This window comes from Canis lupus, chromosome 15 (assembly GCF_011100685.1).
Source record: "Canis lupus familiaris isolate Mischka breed German Shepherd chromosome 15, alternate assembly UU_Cfam_GSD_1.0, whole genome shotgun sequence".
Taxonomy (NCBI): Eukaryota; Metazoa; Chordata; class Mammalia; order Carnivora; family Canidae; genus Canis; species Canis lupus.
In genome coordinates this window covers 9,811,813-9,832,998 of record NC_049236.1, presented here as the reverse complement: position 1 = coordinate 9,832,998, position 21,186 = coordinate 9,811,813, and the positions used below count along the sequence as shown (strand labels likewise).

Sequence of the window (21,186 nt, the reverse complement as noted above, 5' to 3'; positions counted from 1 at the left end):
TTCCAAGTCCAATGCCCTTTTCATTAACCCAGGTTCTAACTCCAAATTCAATGCTCTTTCTACTAGAACATACTACCTTGATTTTAGGTCCATATTAAGATGATATTCTTCCTTACAGGCAAGCTGAAATAGTTCATGTTTATTTGTGAATAATTAATATCAGTATCATGTATAAGGATTCACCAGGAGATCTAGCAGGAGAGGGACTTTCCACTTCTTTGTGCTCTTTTCTAAGCCTCTCATCCCCAACTCTATTCACCACAAATTAAACACAGTTAGAGACAGTTATAGTACAGGAAACAAAGATAGAGCCAACTCTCTGAGTGGGTGGCAAGGTTCCCAGTCTGCACTGTTTCTCCCTCAATACCCAAATGTACTATTCCTTCCTCATTTCATCCTACTAAAAAGTAATTGGTTTTCTAAAAATCCGAAAAACCCCTTACTTTTCAAAAGAGTAAATCACTGCACCACAAATTCCCTCCATTGCATTCCTATAACTGCTTCAATGATTCAGTTCTAAGTTTTTTGATGGTATCTTTCTAAATTTGCATCCAATTTATTTATACTAAATATTCATTATAGTCTAATTAAAATGAATAAATATTACCTTTCCAAGTATCAAGTCTGGAAGCCCTGATCTTTTCAGGAAAACAGCAGCATCAGAAGCCAACACCCTTCCAGTATTGCCTGTATCAACCTGAAAAGATTTAAACCATAAGTTGCTGACAACCATAGAGACAAAGTTATCATTTTACCTGCCTTCCTCCCTGTGACTTGGAAACTGACTTTTTTAAAGGGGACAGGAATCCTTTGACTAACAAAGGCCAAGAAAGGGCAGCATTTCCTGGAGAGAACTTCTGACAAATGGGAGTACCTGTAGATCTGGGGCTTTTTTTCAAACATTTTTAAATCATTAACTTCTGCTTTTATATTTATTCTTAGAAACTGTAACACCTAAAAAAAAAAAAAAAAAAAAAAAAAAAAGGTCAAAGGAGTATTAGCTCTAAAACCAGCAGTGATTCCATAATAAACTTAAGGAAATATTTTTTAAATTCTTAAGTTCCTAAAGAGCATTAACAGATATGCATCAAAAAAAAACAAAAAAACAGATACACATCATTTTAATTGATAGGAACTTTCCGTTAAAACAGAATGTCACAGGGGCAGCCCCAGTGGCTCAGCGGCTTAGCGCCGCCTACAGCTCAGGGAGTGATCCTGGAGACCCGGGATCGAGTCCCACGTCGGGCTCCCTGCATGGAGCCTGCTTCTCCCTCTGCCTGTGTCTCTGCCTCTCTCTCTCTTCTGTGTGTATTCTCATGAATAAATAAATAAAATCTTTAAAAATAAAAATAAAAATAAAACAGAATGTCACAAAGAGCAGAAAAACAGCTCAAAAAAAAAAAAAAAAGATTTTCACTTCTGTAAAGATTTCCTGAAGTAAAATTCTGTTTATAAAAATGAAAAGTAAATTTTTAAAAAGTCATGGAAAAGTAACACGAAACAAGGATATTTTTGAGCTAGCTGTTTTTCCAGTTTAGTTAAAAGATTAAGATTGTTGTAAACATATACAAAGCATTCCAGACAGGCCAATCCCAGCAAAGACGCAAAAGAGAAATCCTTTCTTTCAAGTGCTTGAATGTGGAATAAATCACTCAGAAAAAAAAAAAAGAGAGAGAGAGAGAGAGAGAGAAAAGAAAAGAAAAAAAATTGCCAAAAAAAAATTGCCCAATTCAAATTTTGGGTAACAAAGAAGTACAGAAATATTAACAAACCTGCCTCTAAAAATCTCCAGGACTCCTACTTTGCCTGCTCCCTGACTGCAGGGAGAAGGGAATATCTATTCCTAGCAGGGGAAACACTGATCAAACTTTTATGAAATATTTATGTATCATATTCCAATTTGACTATCTTCCTTTCTTTTGGTTACTATAATAAATTAAACACAGCCATTTAGTTTCTGTCACATACAAGAGTTCCTGTTGTACTGTGACACTTGCCCTGCCATAAGCTATAGGCTAGAACTTTGTTTTCATCAAAGATAAACAGTCTCAGAGCCTCACGGAAAGAACTATCCCATATAATCTGAATTATTAACACTTCAAAATACAGACTTTTTAATAAAGACTTCTGAGCTGACATCACTTTAGACAAGTCTCAGTCTATACTACTGGACTAAGTCAGAAGATCCAGAACTGTGCAGTCCAGAATTAGATACATTTCATGAAAGCAGACTCCTGACCCAAGCAAGGGAAGAAGAATTAATTACACATGACTTAATGAACTGCTGGGGAATATTTAATTATGGTTATTAACTTGGAATACTGTTGGTATTATTGTTAATATTCTGTTTTCTAATGGATATGTGGAAAAGCCCTTTCTATTTTCTCCTTATATTGATTTAGTAGGCTCTGCTTTTATAAACTGAAATAGTTTTCAATGGTATCTGATTTTCACTGACCTCAGAACTCAAAAACAAATCTTTCAATGGAATGTTCTTATTTTTATGGCAATATATAGTTATTAACACGTTAAATAATTTTTTCTTTTTATCAGGATATAGTTGAGTGGCTTATGTGAGAATAATGATCTTTTATTCAAAAAGAACAAGCCACTATTAAGGAAAAAGGACTGACTTAAGCAGAGACAATGTCTAGAAAGCCCTCCCAGTTTTCTGCAACCCAGTTTATAAGGTCCCAGTCTCAGAGACAGTAAAGCAAGGTCACTTAGCAGGCTAGGAACCTCAACAGACAGGGAAATCTCAAAATGAGATAAATTCATTCAAATTCATATGTACTGCAGATGAAATATGGGGGAAAGAATTTCTAAGATTTGGGCCCTAGTCTCAAGATAGAGGAAAAACAGCAAAGGCTTTAAAAAGTACAATCCAAGATTCTTTAGGAATAGAAGTTAAATTATAGAAAACATAGCAATGCAATGATTCCTACCCATACCAATAAATGAATTTTGTCTCATGGAGAATATAAATCTCTACAACTCATATTCTCATTTTTACATCTTACTGGTTCTCCCAGTAATTAATTGAGGTAAATAAAATCCTTGACACACATGCATTTCCTACTTGTATTTCTATGAGAATCATAGTTTTAACTTTGCGAAAATTAAACTTTAATAAGTATTTTTATAAGATTTTATTTATTTGAGAGAGAATGAGCATGCACATAAGAGAAAGAGCAAGAGTGGAAAGGGACACAGGGTGGGAGAGAGGAGGGGGTAAGGGGAATCCAACAACCCTGAGATGGTGACCTGAGCTTAAATCAAGAGTTGGTTGCTTAACCAACTGAGCCATCAAGGTGCCCCTAAACTTTAATAAGTCTTAAAAACAACAGAAAAGTCATTTCTATTTGGCTATAATTAATTTCTATATTTATATCTGCATGAATATATTTAATATTATATGGATTTTATAACCTAAATCTAATAGTACACATTATATGGATAGATAGACATTTAAGACAATTAAGTGTTTGGGCTTAATTATCTCTTTTCTTCATTTTTCTGATAGCTTGTCAAAAGTATTAAGCACTCAAAACAAAAGGTTAAAGCACAGGAAATTGAAAACAAGACACATCAAATGTGTTCGGCTGGCTGGTAACCTGCAAATATACAATCAAGAGTTGAAAAAACATTTTTAAATTCAATTTTATATTCAAAGAAACAAAAATCTTACCTGTCTGTAGTATTTTTCATATACAGGATTCCCACTTGATAACTAAAATAAACAAACAATTAGAAATTAAATACTAATCAATCATCTGTATATTTGCATTCATTCAATAGAAATTTGTGAAACAAAGATGAGTAAGAGTAAAATATCCTTATTTCAAAAAGTTTGGCTTAGTTTCTTTTAAGGAGGAAGGGAAAGTGGATAAAGGCAGCCATATGGATTATTAAGAATCAAGTAGAAAAAAATAGAACAAGAATTTATTTTTATTTTCTAGAACAAGAATTTTAAAATTACTTTTGTCATCAAAACTTTTTTTTCCGGGATCCCTGGGTGGCGCAGCGGTTTGGCGCCTACCTTTGGCCCAGGGCGCGATCCTGGAGACCTGGGATCGAATCCCACATCAGGCTCCCGGTGCATGGAGCCTGCTTCTCCCTCTGCCTGTGTCTCTGCCTCTCTCTCTCTCTGTGACTATCAAAAATAAATAAAAATTAAAAAAAAAACTTTTTTTCCTCATGCAAAATTTTACCAAGAAACCCAATATATAGACAGTTGAAAGTCCAAAAGCCTTCAGCATTCATCTTCTACCTAAGTGTCCAAGGTCCCTATGAATACAACTCAAAACCATTTTGATAAAATAATCAAGTGAATATACAAGCTGATATACAAAAAGATATTTATATCATCTTATCTGAAATGCTTGTAGGCAAGGAGTTCATACCACAGTTTAAAGGGTTCCCTGGACAGCTAATGAACAGATTTACTATCTCATCTGAAAGGCAGCATAGGAATATTAATGTCTGAAGGCTCAAGTTCACCTGTACATGAATGTGTAAGAGTGTTCTAGAACCAGGAAGGAAATCCAAGAAGACTTCAAGGAAGTGACATCAGTGCAGGCATTTGAAGTATGGATGAGAAGGGGAGAGGCGGAGTCTACATAGAGGTAAGAGCATGCACAAAGGCCTGCAATCAACAGAAAGCTCAGTTAATGTTTGAAAAGAGTAAGTTCTGGGGATCCCTGGGTGGCGCAGCGGTTTAGCGCCTGCCTTTGGCCCAGGGTGCGATCCTGGAGACCCGGGATCGAATCCCACATCGGGCTCCCGGTGCATGGAGCCTGCTTCTCCCTCTGCCTATGTCTCTGCCTCTCTCTCTCTCTCTCTCTCTCTGTGTGACCATCATAAATAAATAAAAATCAAAAAAAAAAAAAGAAAAAGAAAAGAGTAAATTCTGAATGGTATCAGGAATTGGAAAGAAGATTGTGAAGTTTTGTAAAAGGCAACTTAAGGGATTCACATGCCACAGTAAAAGTAAAGAAATTGAGAATAGACAAAGAGGACAGATTCATAAGTTATTAACATAGTATTAGGTCTCGGTGATTATTTGTGAAGAGGGAAAATAGGACGGAAAGTAGAAGCTACTCAGGAAATAATTTTAATGGACCCAATAGAGGACCTGAACACTGGCAATGGCAGAAAAGAAGGGTATGGTCTGAACAAATGTTTGTAAAATGGATTTGACAGCACTTATTAAGTAGATGAGAGGGGCAAGAAAGGCTTAGTTAGAAATACAAACAAGAAAAAAATCTTCAAGCATCAAGGTTGGGCCTATAGCCTTAATGGGTATAAAACTAGATTAGGAAATCAACATTTAGGACACCTGGGTGGCTCAGTCAGTTAAGCACGGGCTTCATCCAATCAGATGAAGATCTTAAGAGAAAAGACTGAAGTCCCCTGAGGAAGAAGAAATCTTGCCTCCAGAAAGCCTTTAGATTCAGGAGCAACATCAGCTCACCCCTGGGTCCCCAGTCTGCTGGCCTGCAGATTTAGGACTTGCCAGCATCCACAATCACATAAGCCAATTCCTTAAAATCAGTGTATGTGAATGTGTGTGTATGTCTATCCTGTTGGTCCTGTTTCTCTGGAAAACCCAGTTTTTTTCTGTTTTTTTGTTTTTTTTGTTTTTTTTGTTTTTTTGCGAACCTAAGGGAAATTTTATTTACTCTTCTTAAAGTAGTCTAGTTTAAAAACCAGAGGTTATGTGAGAGGAAAGAACACAAAATCTTCCCCAGACAGATATACAGAAGGGGGGCAGTAGGGCTTCAGGTCAGATCTTCTCCATCTTGGAAATGAGGTCCTCACAGATTCGGATTAATTCTTCATTTTCCTTAGTCTTCTGCTCTACTGTCTTCTCCAGTGACTGGATGCGCATCTGCTCCTTCCTCAGGCTGGCCTGGAAGGCCAAGGCCTCCGCTTGGGCCTTGCCGCGCACCTGAGCGATCTCCTCACTGGCCAGCTTGAGCTTCTCTTCTGCGTGGGCCTTCAGGGCCTGGTACCACTGGCCCTCCTTCTCAATCCTCACTATGTAATCCTCAACACACTTCTTCAGAGATTCTTCATTCGTGTGATACCCCTGGATCACTTCCTTCTGTTTCTCAAACCGCTTGAAGAGGTCAGAGAAAGACTTTTCCATGGAGCTCAGGTATGCAGCCAACTGGTCTTTTTCCTTTAGAATCTTCTGGATTATGTTAATACCTAATCTCAGAGAGGTTATTTATCCAAGCTGTTAAATGGCAAATACTGTTTTTAATTTATTTTTTATTGGTGTTCAATTTGCCACATATAGAATAACACCCAGTGCTCATCCCATCAAGTGCGCCCCTCAGTGCCCGTCACCCAGTCACCCCCACCCCCCACCTACCTCCCTTTCTATACCCCTTGTTCATTTCCCAGAGTTAGGAGTCTCTCATGTTCTGTCTCCCTTTCTGATATTTCCCACTCATTTTTTCTCCTTTCCCCTTTATTCCCTTTCACTATTTTTTATATTCCCCTAATGAATGAGACCATATAATGTTTGTCTTTCTCCGATTGACTTATTTCACTCAGCATAACACCCTCCAGTTCCATCCATGTCGAAGCAAATGGTGGGTATTTGTCGTTTCTAATGGCTGAGTAATATTCCATTGTATACATATATAAATGGCAAATATTGTGATAATTAATATAAAGACTTAATTTTGTTATAGTATGTTTTAATAATTTTATTTCTGAAAACTGTCTTTGTCTGGAACTACTATACTTACCTATCAATGTAATGAAATCATTTTGATGCCAAAAAATATATCTCAAAAAACTTTCAGAATTTTAAATATTTATAAGTATCCCTTTCATTCTCAAAAATGTCCAAATTTGGTAAAAAATTACATATCCATCCTACTTATAGATAAGGGTGAAAATACTTTGCTAGAGGAAGCAAATAAAATACATTCCATCTATAATGAAGAGTTAAATTATAAAGATAATTCAATTTTTAGTTGAATTTTTAGTGCTGAGGGGGGAGGAATGGGAATCTCATACACAAAAAGAAATTCTGAGCTCCAAATTGTACTTTACTAATCCTCACATTACAGACTCATTGGTTACTACATAAACACATTTGAGAAGGCATTAGCACACTAAAGTGTTCTAAAGTACACCCTGTACTGATTAGTATACTAATACGATACAGCTAAGTGAGAATGGAAAAAGCCATCCAAATTGCCAATTCACTCATCAAGCAAAAAGACCAAAGAGTGTTTTTGGTGTGTCTCGGTAAAAACTTTTTTCCTGAAATATGATCATTTTAAATCAAAAAGAAATCACAGATACACAACACACATAATGAATGCAGAAATAAAAAAATTTAGCATATAGCTAAAATGGTATAAATTATTTTTACATTCTTTGTTGTACTACTCTGTATTCTTTTTTATAAGTATTTTCTATTTTTATAATTAAAATAAAATAATAAAGCTATTTTCAAATTGAGGGAAAATACAAAAATCCCCCAAATATGAAATCCATATTCAAAACTGCATATGAATTTTTAGTATCTAAATTAATTTCTAAAGGAAAACTTTTAAAGTTGTCCAAATAAAAATTTGACCTTTTAAAATTCTAACATTATTTAAAAACAATTATTTATTTATTAGCTATATAATAAATTCATCAGTTGCCACAAAGTAAAATATTCATAAATATAAGAATTCCTTCTAAAGAGTCAGTAGCTATTTATTACTACTCTGAAAAAATGTTAAGTGCTTGTAAATAATAGATGTTAGAAAGCAAATACAGTTTTGTAAAAAAATACTCAAGTTTTGGTATCAGATAGGCCTAGATCCAAAGTCCAATTCTACTACTTCTTAGATGAACCTGAACCACTTATTTCACTTCTTTAAAATCCTGTCTCCTTGGGGAGCCTGGGTAGCTTAGTTAGTTAAGTGTCTTTGGCTCAGGTCATGATCTTAGGGTCCTGGAATCGAGCCTCACACTGGGCTCCCCACTCAGCAGATTGTCTGCTTGTCCCTCTGTCCCTCCTCTTGCTCATGCTCTCTCTCTCAAATAACACAAAATAAAATTAGAAGCCTGTCTCCTTATCTGTAAAGTGCTAGTAATATCTATTTTTCATAAGTCTCATATGGATTAAATTAATTAAAGAGATGGCTGCTTGTTTCCTAATATCCTTTCTTCTTTCTTTAGAACAGTACCCCTAAGCCTTATCTGGACACATGGACACCTAGCTAAAGCTACATTTCCCAGCCTCTCTTACAATCCCAGTTCTCCTCAATGGAATGAGAAAAAAAAAATAATGTGTCCAATCCCAGGTCTATGCACCTACAGGGAAGTCTGGAGAATGTTTTCTACCTCCTAGCCCTTCCTTCCAGCTTGTCAAATACAGGTATGTTGGCAGAATATAGACCAGTTGTCCAGACTAAGATGGAAAACATGGTTGAGAATAAAAGAACAACAGGAGAAAAAGGGCCTAGGTCCCAGACACTATCCTAAAGATGCTATATCTGTCCTATACACTTACCCTACCTGAACAGTTGCTTAAGGGAGATAAACTCTCTCTGTTTAAACCAGTGTGATGGGCAGCCCCGGTGGCGCAGCGGTTTAGCGCCGCCTGCAGCCCAGGGCGTGATCTGGAGACCCTGGATCCAGTCCCACGTCAGGCTCTCTGCATGGAGCCTGCTTCTCCCTCTGCCTGTGTGTCTGCCTCTCTCTCTCTCTCTCTCTCTCTCTCTGCATCTCTATGAATAAATAAATAAAATCTAAATAAAATAAAATAAAATAAAATAAAATAAACCAGTGTGATTTTGGCTTGAACCAATATTCTAACTAGTGCAACAAAGAAAAAGAAAGGAATTGTGGGGCACCTGGGTGGCTCAGTGGTTGAGTGTCTGCCTTTGGCTCAGGTCGTGATCCCAGGGTTCTGGGATTGAGGCCCACATCAGGCTCCCCACAGTGAGCCTGCTTCTTCCTCTGCCTCTCTGTGTCTCTCATGAATAAACAAATAAAATAAAAAAAAAAAAGGAGCTGCTATTTTTATTAAGAAAAAAACCATTTAAAGTATCATAAACTTCAGTAAGAAAAAAGTTACTACAGAAGTATTGCATACTACACCATCCTAAGGTAGGTTGCATTATAATTCTCATCTATTCTCCTCTTTTCAAAGTATCATTAACACCTCTGCCTGTTGCCATGTGACTTGTAGTGCGTCTCTGCAGCAAGTACAACCCTACTGTTGTTGGCCTGGCCATGAGACTTACTTTGGCCAGTGAAATAGAAACTTCCATCTGCAAGTAGAAGCTTTAAGAGCTATGTTTCCACTAACTCTTGCTCTTTTCTCTCTACCAAGAGAACAGTATGTCACAAATAGGGGGTGCTCTTGCAATCTGGATCCTAAAATGAAAAAGAATCATGGAGTAGAACTGTAGTTGATTACTAGGGAACCTATAATGTGAACAATAATTAAACCTCTGTTATTGTAAGCCAATGTTCTGCATTATTTCTTATTGCAACATAATCCAGCAAAACATACAGGTAATCTGACACCAAAGAATACCAGGTAGTAAAAAAAAGAAGAGAAAGAGGAGGAGGAGGAGGTGGTGGAAGAAGAAGAGATGGTGGTCCTGGTTATTAGGGAAATTCATAGGTTAATAAATAAATGTCAAGAATTGCCTCATATGGAATTTTTAGTTTCATTTTTGGGGGTCTCATCATAGGAGACTATGATTCTATAGTGCACAAAATGAACTGAAACTTTAGTGTTATTAGGCTTATTGTAAATAGTTATAGAAGGATGTGGGGGAAAAAAAGGTAAAAATAGAGAAATAACCTCTAAAACATAACGTTTATCTTTTTTCCGTTAATCACAGGGCCACACAATGAAGAGTAACCAGTGAGTAACATGATAAAAAAAAAAAAAAACAGTGTATAAATTAATAAAATGAAGGGAGTAGGTATGATATAAAGAAGTAAGATGAAAAATCTTTGTGATGGAACAGTTATCTTAATTGTTGCTAGTTACATGAATCCACACATGATAAAACCTCATATGCATAAAACTACATACAAATACACACACACGTGTCTATAAAACCAATGACATTTGAATAAGTCCTATGAACTGTGCCAGTGTCAATTTTCTGGTTTTGCTATTGTACTAGAATTATATGAGGTATTACAATTAGGGACAACTGGATAAAGGGTATATGCAACCTCTCTATAGTACTTTTTGCAAATTGCCATGTAAACGTGTTATTGAAGACCACTATGAAATAAAGAGGCAGCAATCCAGACAGGAAGAACACTGTGTATAAAGGCAAACAGATACAGAAGTCTAGGTAATGAAAAGAAGATAATGGGAAAGATTTTATTTTTCTAAATAAACCACCCAAAATTTGTTTTGTTTTGGTCAATCTAAAAATTTAAGAAAACAAGTAACAATTCAGTACTAGTAGACATAGAAAAATAAGTGTTATAAAAAAAATAAATGTTACAATGCACACAATTTTCCAGGTAATTTGCCATACAAGTACTTTTTACATATTAACACACAAAAATTCAGCTTACTAAGAATACAGCCTTCTAATGCTCCATTTTCAAGAGAACTGAGGAACCAGAAGTGGAACTAGCCCTGACATCCTTTCAACTACTCAATCACAACCACAACCACCAATTCCTTTAATGATGGAACAGCAGGTACAAAGGCCAAAGTAATGAATACAATCAGAAAAGCCTATGCATTTATATACATAATTTACTCAATGTGAATGGCTTGCAAAGGAGACTAAATCCTTCTGACACTCTTGTGATGTCTAAAACAGACTTGTATATTTCACAATACAAAGGAAAAAGGATAAAAATGAACAGTAAGCAGAAGAATGAGAAAATAAAAAGGGGCAATTCAAACTGACAAAAGGAAACAGCAATCTGAACATGTCTGAAGCATCAAAAGAACGTCAATAATAATGAAACTCAGGAAGGAAAACAACCCTGAAGCTGAGTAGAGGATGGAGAAAAGCAAGTGCTGTGAGTAGTCCTCACCTTTAAAGCTGATGAGAAGCTTAAGGTAACACAAGCAGGCATCTGGGCAGTTCACTTAGAGAATGCAGTTCACTTAGAGAATGCACAGATTTTGAAAGCTTTCTTAATACGATTCTTGAAGTATTCCTAGGTCTCTGCCTACTATGTTACCAATTTAAAATGGTTTGTTATGGGACAAACATGAGATGTTAGCATATTTGCAGAATGGAGCACTGTAACTTTAAGTATAAGCTGTTTGAGGGGCAAGAGTCCTGTATGGTTTTTGGAACCCTAGGTACCTAAACCTACTGCTCTGTCCCTAGAAGACACCTAGTCATTATTAAATTATTAAATGAGTTGTGACTCCTAGAACTCTAGGAGTATTGTTAAGAAAGCTTTCAAAATCTAGATCTAAGAATAGATTTGCTTTGGAGATTATCAGAAATGAAAGGTAAAGGTATTTCAAGTAAACAAAAGGATTTCAAAAGATGCCATAGCCGTATACTACCGAAAAACAGTGGATGTAAACAAAACATACCAACAACTCAGACCAATAACAAACCAGCTTTTGTTAAATCCAGCCCAACCTGATCAAAAATCTAAGTGGCAGAGTGACAATGAATATAAAGAGTAGCTCTGGTCTCTCCTCAGAAGACAGGAAGCCCTACACATACCAGTCTAGACAGCCCAAAATAAAGAGAAATCACTGGGACAAGCATTATCTTTAAGCATGAATAATATATGAATTATAACAATTCAAGTAAGGAAGAAATGAAACAAAATAACTATCTCCTGTATTTATATGTATAGCACTTTACCTTTTACAAAGGACATTCACAACCTCCTATTTGTACATTAACCCAGGTGATCATATCCATTTCCATTGTTCAATACCACACCTAACGCTGATGATTACCAAACTGCTACCTTTACTTCAGACCCTTTCTCTAACTCCAAACTTTTATATTAACCTTCTACATCTCCACTTGGATATCTCCCAAACATCTGACAGAAAAATAAAAAAATTTTTCTCTAAAACCCACTCTGACATCAGTTCTAAAGAGCAAATTCTGTCCCAACTCACAGACTTTGCAAGTGTCATTCTCTCTTCCTGAAAATCATAGTTGGTATTTTCATTTTCTTTAGGTCTTAGTTTAAATGTTACCTACCCATTCTAAGATTTTTTTTGGATCATTTATGATGTAGGTCCTCTTCTCTTTTATATTCTACCTCAGTCTTGCTTGTTTCTGTTTCCTTCAGAAAGCCCTTACTATGACTTGTTTTAATTTTGCCTGTGTGTGTGTGTGTGTGTGTGTGTGTGTGTTTTACGGCCCTCACATTAAGGTGAGCTCCATTAGAGCAGAAGCCCATATCTATCTTGTTCACCATCATATCCCCAATACCTATCACCGTATCTACATATGAAAACCCTCAATAAATATTAGTTGAATGAATGATTATTAATGAAATTCCTTCTTACAGTAAATTCTCAAATACTGTTGGAAGTATAAATTCATTTATTCAACATTTATTGACAACCTACTACTTGCCAAAGACTGAGGTAGGCACAGTGATACATAGTCCCTACTTATAAGGAGTTTACTGTCTAGTACAGAAAGAAAAAAGTAAGCAAGTCATTTTTTTCCTCAACCTCTACTGAGAATGTTCCCTCCACTTACCAACATGAAATAACACCTGGTCCTGTCCTGAAGAGAAAACCAGACACATCTTTTCTCAAAATATTACCTTCAACCTCCCACTCTCAATGGAACTCAATCTCTTACCTCCCTGACAGCACTCTCAGATGGTCCAGTTTTAACATCCAGCCTATCTCAGGGTCCAGAAATGGGATTAAAATCCCCTTTGATTACCCCCACAGCTTGTCCACATTATGTTACTCAACTTTTTGTTTTAAAAACAAAACAATGGGGGCAGCCCTGGTGGCCCTTCGGTTTAGCACCGCCTTCAGCCCAGGGTGGGATTCTGGAAACCCGGGATCAAGTCCCATATCGGGCTCCCTGCATGGAGTGGAGCCTGCTTCTCCCTCTGCCTGTGTCTCTGCCTCTCTCTATGTCTCTCAAGCATAAATAAATAAAATCTTTAAAATAAATAAATAAATAGTTATAAAATAAAACTTAAAAAAAAAAAAAAACAATGGGTGATGGGCATTATGGAGGGCACTTGTTGGGATGAATACTAGGTGTTATATCCAAGTGATGAATCACTAAATTCTATAGGGGCACCTAGGTGGCTCAGTCAGTTAAATATCCAACTCATGATCTCAGCTCAGGTCTTGACCTCAGAGTTATGAGTTCAAACTCCATGTCAGGCTCCACGCTGGGTGCAGAGCCTACTTAAAAAGTAAATAAATAAAGCTTTACTCTTTTTTTTTTTTTTTTTTAAGCTTTACTCTTTTGAGGCTCTTACCTTTCAACAAAATTACTCTCTTCTTTTCCTTAACACTGGAGTCTTCTGAGAAGGGTGGCAGGATGCGGTAACTGGGTGATGGTACTTAGAAGGGCACATGATGAGAAGAGTACTGGGTGTTTACCATATGTTGGCAAATTGAATTTAAATAAAATATTAAAAAAAAAAAACAAAAAACACTGGTGTCTTCTAACCTGATCTCTCTACCTCATCTAAGGCTTTGGCAACTCACTGTCTTCCTCTCTACTCTGAATCTCATTACCAATGGATGACTATATCATAGATTAAACAACCCATCCAACAACCTGGCTTCTTACCTCCTAGACCTCTTAACTCCAGTATTCACTGCAAAACATGGAGCTATACATATGCTATGGCCCACTCACTATCTTACTCCCATGGTCACATCCTTCCTAGCCCTTCTACCTTGACCAGCACTCGCTCTTCATCCTAAATCATACTTTGAGCATCTTGCTCTCCAAATAGGACTTCTTTCAAGGTATAGTCCTTTGCCTCTATAAGACCTCTTATCCATGGACCCTTTCATTTTGACTTTGAACCACCAGACCCTCTCTTACTATACTTCCCTCCTCATTCAGTTTAGATACAATGATGCACGATTTCGATAATATTCTTGCCAGAAGGGGGGGGGGGAATATTCTTGCCAGTAACCTAAAATCTTACTCCTCTGGTCATTTGGTCACACAAATACAGCAAAATCCCAAACCTGGATGAATCTAACTACCCTCTTTTCTTCGAGGCTGCAGCTGAGAAAGTCACTGAACAGGATTGGTATTACTATAAATTCATGATCACCACACTGGTTTGCTAGAGGTGCCATAAAAATACACCACAAACTAAGCAGCTTAGAACAATAGAAATTTACTAACAATCTGGAGGCCAGAAGTCCAAAATCAAGGGCCCTCTGAAGGGCCAAGCTCCCTCTGAAGGCACTAGGGAAGGATCTGTTCCAGGCCTCTCTCCTACTTCTGGTAGTTTCTTGGCTTGTGGCAACATAACGCCAATCTTCACATAGCATTCTCCTTACATGTCTGTGTCCAAATTTCTGCTTTTGATGAAGACATCACTGTACTGGATTAGTGGCCCACCCTACTCCAGTATGAGTAACTCAACTAACTATCTCAACTAACTATCTCTAGTGACTCTCTCCAAGTCATATTTTAGGAACTCAACATATGAATTTGAGTGGGAGAGAGGCACAAATCGACCCATAACAACCAGTAACTTCAATTCTTTCTGGTAAACCAACTCTTCAACCCATTCTCCATAGCAACTGTTTCAGGGAAAAATAGGAACTTTAGTCGGTCCAATCAGACAAAATCACAGTTCTTTTGTGGGAGCTACCAGAAAAGAGGTTCTCTTGTCCATGTACTAGTAGTTATAAAGTGTATAAAATCCTCTTAGTGGTACACCAAAAAGCTTGCGTAAGACTGGAGCCAAGATATGAAGGAAAAACAGAGGAGTGATATCATTGAGACCTTAACACATGTGAAGCCAGCTCTACTCCCAGACCTATCAAGTACGTAAACTAACATTCCCTTTCCACTTAAGAACTGGCATTCCCTATCACTTGCATAAAACGGTTCTGATATAAGAACAAAAGAACTGGCTAAAAGAGTGAATTTTACATATTTCTTGACTGGTATTCAGAACAATACGGATCAAACAATAAAGCAACAGAAAATCTTTGCTATCCCAATTCTTTTATGCTATAGATCTAACATTTAAAAAATATCCACACAGGGGTGCCTGGGTGGCTTAGTTGGTTGAGTATCGGCTTCAGCTCAGTTCATGATTCCGGAATCCGGGGATCAAGCCCCCACATCAGGCTCCCTGCTTGGTGGGGAGTCTGCTCCTACCTCAACCTCTGCTTTCCCCTGCTTGTTTTCTAGCTCTCTCTCATAAATAAAATATTAAAAAATAAAATAAAATAAAAAATATCCACACAACCTTACTTTGTCTCAAGTATAATTTGAAACACATATCATTTCTTAAATAAACTTAAAGTAAACCAAGAAAATAAACATGTTTGGATGTTTATTGTTTGTTCATTTCTAAAATAGCAAAGAATTTTATAAAAAGAATTTTCATTATTATGACTTACAAAATGGGAGAGAGGGGTAAACCCTCACAGTCTGCCACTGACACCAGTTGGAGAGAATGATTAATAGCCCAGAACTAATAGATTAGTAAAAGTTGGCCTGTAGTAAATGAAGGCAAACAAATATGCTGAAATTTAATACAGACATATGGAGAGTAGCTCTTCAGTAGCTTTGCACAAGTAAAACAAAAAAAAAATTTCACAATTAATGGGGTACCAGAGGCCCAAGAGAATCAGCAATGAAATGTTGTTGCTTTCTAAAAAGGAAGGTAAGGAGCAAAAATCTTTCATAGTTAATGGGATACCAGAGACCCAAAAGAATCAACAATGAAATGCTGCTTTTTAAAAAGGCAAGTCATAAATAAATAAATAAATAAATAAATAAATAAATAAATAAATAAGCAAGCAAGCAAGCAAGTAAGTTAAGGGGCACCTGGCTGGCTGGCTGGCTTAGTAGGAAGAGCATGCCACTCTTGATCTCAGGGCCATTAGTTTGAGCCCGACGCTGGGTGTTAAGCCTACTTAAATAATCAATACATAAATACAAAATTAAAAGATAAGTTAAATTATAAAGTCAGAATTTAAATACCCCACATTTAAAAATCATACATACAGTGTATTATGGCTTCATAATATAACATACATTAAATCCTTATTGAGTATTTCCTATACATTACAAATGAGGAAAATGAGACATTAATAAACTGAGTGACTCAGAGTCATATACCTATTTAAGTGTTGGAACCAGCATTCAAATCCAAGAAGTCTGATTGTAAGACTTTTTGTTCTTAATCATTTGTTTGCTTCAATCATCAGTGTTGTTATTTTCTCCATTATCTTACTAGCTTTTAACATCTATGTTGTTAGTTTCATCATTCTTACCAGCATCCTTCATATGCGGTGTATCATTTGAGCTTCCATAACACTCAGAGAAGTATTACCATGTTCCAATTCTAAGGCACCTTTAGTCATAAGGGCCACCTATTAACACAACTTAATATGAAAATAATTTTTTAAATCTTTTTTATTTTTGAAAGATTTTATCTATTTCTTCATGAGAGACACAGAGAGAGAAGCAGAGACACAGGCAGAGGGAGAAGCAAGCTCCATGCAGGGAGCCCAATGCGAGACTTGATCCCGGAACTCCAGGATCACGACCTGAGCCAAAGACAGCCGCTCAACCACTTGAGCCACCCAGGTGTCCCTAAAATCTTTTTTATTGGGCAGCCTGGGTGGCTCAGCAGTTTAGCGCCACTTTCAGCCCAGGGCATGATCCTGGTTCCCAGGATCGAGTCCCATGTCAGGCTCCCTGCATGGAGCCTGCTTCTCCCTCTGCCTGTGTCTCTGCCTCTCTCTCTCTCTGTCTCTCATGAATAAATAAAGTCTTTAAAAAAAACTTTATTATTAACCCCAAATTACATATATTTATCTGCTTTTATTTCTCTAGTATCACAATCAAACATTAAGTCAAAGCAATGTTTTCTACTTTTCATTGTACAAGTCTTCTTTCTGCCCCCCTGGTTAAATTTATTTCAAAGTATTTTACTCTTTTGATGCTACTACAAATGATATTCTTTTTTTTTTCTTAAAGATTTATTTATCTGAGAGAGAGAGAGAGCATTCATGTGCACATGTGAGAAGCAGAGGGAAAGGGAAAGAATCTCAGGCATTCTCCCCACAGAGCTGAGAGCCAGACTCTGGGTTCAACCTCAGGGTCCATGAGATCAGGACCTGAGCTGAAACCGAGAATCAGCCTCTCAAATGACGGAGAAGCACTCCCAAAACTGCTTTCTTTTTTTTTTTTTTTCTTTTCTTTTCTTTTTTTTTTTTTTTTTTAAAGATTTTATTTATTTATTCATGATAGTTACACAGAGAGAGACAGAGAGGCAGAGACACAGGCAGAGGGAGAAGCAGGCTCCATGCACCAGGAGCCCGACGTGGGATTCGATCCCAGAGCCTCCAGGATCGCGCCCCGGGCCAAAGGCAGGCGCCAAACTGCTGCGCCACCCAGGGATCCCCCAAAACTGCTTTCTTAATTTCCTTTGCAAATTGTTCATTGCTAGTAAAAATTGAAAACTTTTTTTTGTGTTGATTCTGTATCCTGCAACTTTGCCAAATTTGTTTATTAGCTCTACCATTGGTTTTATGGAATCTTTAGGATTTTCTACATTTAAAGTCATGTCAAACTGTATGAAGCCTCCTCATAAAGTTAAAAAACAGAACTACTATATGATCCATTAATCCCACTTCTCAGTGTTTATCCAAAAGAACTGAAATCAGGTTCTCAAAGAGAAATGCACCCCTATGTTCACAGCAGCATGATTCACAATAGCCAAGAACTAGAGAGATACACTTAACTGTGTATCAACAAATGGATAAAGAAAATGTGGTACACATATGATTTCACTCATATGTGGAATTTAAAGAACAAAACAAACCAGCAAAGAAAAAAGACACAGAGACACAGAGACAAAACAAGAAACAGACTCTTAACTACAGAAAACAAACGGGTGGTTACCAGAGGAGAGGTGGGTGGGGGGGTGGTTAAAATAGGTGAAAGGGATTAAGAGTACAATTATGATGAGCACTGAGAAAGTACAGAATTGTTAAATCACTATATTGTACACCTGAAAGTAATATAACACTGTATGTTAACAAAACTGAAATTAAAATTTCAAAACTTAGGGCTCCCTGGGTGGCGCAGCGGTTTGGCGCCTGCCTTTGGCCCAGGGCGTGATCCTGGAGACCCGGGATCGAATCCCACATCGGGCTCCCGGTGCATGGAGCCTGCTTCTCCCTCTGCCTGTGTCTCTGAGCCTCTCTCTCTCTCTCTGTGACTATCATAAATAAATAAAAATTTTAAAAAAAATTTTCAAAACTTAATTTAAAAATAAAGAAAATGTGGTACACATAGAATATTGTTCAGCCATAAAAAAGAAGGAAATCCTGTGCATACTACAACATGAATGAAACTTGAAGACATTCTAAGGGAAATTAAGTCAGTTACAGAAGGACAATACTGCATGATTCCACTTATAATAGGTATCTAAAATAATGAAACTCATAGAGGCAAAAAGAAGCAAAGTTGTTGTCACAGACTGGAGGAAGAGGAAAATGGGGAGTTGCTATACAATGGGAAGAGTTTCAGTAATACAACATGAAAAGGTTCCAGAGATCTGCTGCACACCATTGTGGTTACAGTTAACAATACTGTACTGTTCATTTAAAATTTTATTAAGGGGGTATATCTCATGCTATGTATTACTTATCAGAATAAATTTTTAAAATATCAGGTCATCAACAGAGACAAGTTTATTTTCCTTTCCAAATTGGATACCTTTATTTCTTTATTTCTTTTTTTTTTTTTTTGCCTAATTTTTCTACCTAGAATTTCCAATACTATGTTGAATAGAGATGGTAAAAGCAGACATGTTCATCTTGCTCCCCATCTTTAAAAAAAGCTTTTAGACTTTCAACACTTGGTATGATGCTAGCTGTGGGTTTTTATATATGGCTTTTATCACATTGAGGAAGTTCCCTTCTATTGCTCATTTATTGAGTATTTTCATCATGAAAGGGTGTTGAATTCTGTCAAATGCTTTTTTCTGCATTGAGATGATCATGTGGGGTTTTTTCCCCTTTGTTCTATTAATGTGGTACATTACATTGATTGATTTTCATATGATAAACATCCTTGCATTTCACTGTCTTTTCCTGGGAATAAAATCTGCAAGCCAGGAAATAAAAAGCATCCTTTTTCAGCCAAATGACTGAAACTTTGGAAAAATACTGTCAACTTACCTATACTATAATGTGAAAAGATCTGTTGCCTTTCAATCCTTAGTTTAGTAAAATACTAGCAGAGTGTTATAGTCAGCCACACACATTTCACCAATTTGTCATTTGGCCTACTTAGCACACCCCTCTCTTAAAATGCAAGCATTGCTCGGGGGCTGTCTGCTGATCACTCATGCAGCCTCTACAGAGAATTACCTATACCAGAAACCGTAACTGCTTAACCTCAATCAGGAAAGTACTAGGAATAAGAATTTCTACTGGAATTGCAGGCAGGGATAATTTTGGCACATGAGTATAGAGATAATATCCATCCAGTCTCAATTTCAAGTGTTTTATATAATTACTAGACCATTCATTTCAATTTCTAGTTGAGGAAATACAGTAACTGGCTGGAGCACTTACACGAACAGTTGAGTGGAGAAGATATTGCTTTACGGAAAGCAGCTAGGAAGGCTGAAGATAGCTAAAATGACCTATTATGCTTAAAACTCCCAGTTCAGGATCCATTGAAATATTATACAAATATGCCTTACACTATGTAGTCTGTGTGATTCAGTAGAAGACAATGCATTAACATACTAATATCAGTCATTTCCTATTTACACAACTGCTGATCTATTAATGTGTCATTGTACTAGGCACTCCCGATAGAGAGATGAACAAATAGGACAACTTCTTTGCTCTCCTGTCATTTAGCCTTAAGAGAAAAAAAAAGAGAAAGCAAAATTATAACACAATGGCTAAATACAAAAATGTATTTAATGTGCTAAGCTGACTGCCAGACAAATAGAAAGTATTCAAATAAACTGTATTACTAATGTTATTACCAGGCAGAAACAAAGTACACAGAGAGGGCAGCCCTGGTGGCCCAGCGGTTAGGCCCAGCGGTTTAGCGTTGCCTTCAGCCCGGGGTGTGATCCTGGAGACCCGGGAACAAGTCCCACATCGGGCTCCCTGCATGGAGCCTGCTTCTCCCTCTGCCTGTGTCTCTGTCTCTGTCTCTGTGTGTGTGTGTGTGTGTGTCTGTCATGAATAAATAAAATCTTTAAAAAAACAAAAACAAAGTACAGAGAGAAACATACTGAAGAAATACAAAGTCCAAAATTCATTCATTTAGACATCTATTGTACATCCATATGCCTAGATACTGGGAACACTAAGAAACCATAGTCCCGGACGTTGGAAACTTAAGTCTAGAGGGGAAAAACAGACAACAATCCATTGTGATAAGTGCAACATGAGGGAGTAAACACAGTTGCTATGGAATCAGAGATAACTAAGGGAAGCAGAAGAGGAAAAGTCATGTCTGAATTATTTTTTAACAAATAGAAAAAGCTGAGGAAGTCATTTACAAGTGACACCTAAATTAAATCTTAAAGGAACTAGTCAAGCAACTGTGAAGAGCACTCCTACCTCTATAAAGTAGGCACTCATTCATATCTTACACATAAAGAACCTGAAACACAAGGGGATTAAATGACTTGCCCAAATTCACATAGCTGATATAAATGGCAACACTACAATTCCAAGCCATGCAGTACAATGCCAGAGCTCACTCTTTTAACTACTTGCCCAAAAGCATAGAAAACTGACAACCTCCCTGGGTTGTTTCTACATATGTATAAAAAAAAAAGAAAGAAAGAAAAAGAAAAATACCTAGCATAAACAGTGTTTGTGAATACTACATGCTTCATAGACTTAAAACCCTATGTTACTCATTAGTAGCATTAGTTTTTTCAAAATATGAACTACACTTATCACGCAAAAGGTTAATAAGTAAATCCCCCACCCTCAAGTTTCTGATTCTGATTCAA

General features: G+C 36.9%; 1 protein-coding gene across 4 annotated transcripts in view; it reads right to left on the bottom strand.

Moving 5' to 3' along the window:
* The window catches only part of EPS15 (epidermal growth factor receptor pathway substrate 15), a 143,019-nt gene that overhangs the window by 105,014 nt on the left and 16,819 nt on the right, over positions 1 to 21,186 (bottom strand). For all 4 annotated transcript variants that reach the window (XM_038558055.1, XM_038558052.1, XM_038558054.1 and 1 more), the window contains exons 2-3: positions 3,689 to 3,730; positions 608 to 697 (exon numbers count right to left, since the gene is read on the bottom strand). In XM_038558055.1, coding sequence (XP_038413983.1) covers positions 608 to 697; positions 3,689 to 3,730 — 132 coding nt within the window. The remainder of the gene's footprint in view (positions 1 to 607; positions 698 to 3,688; positions 3,731 to 21,186) is intronic.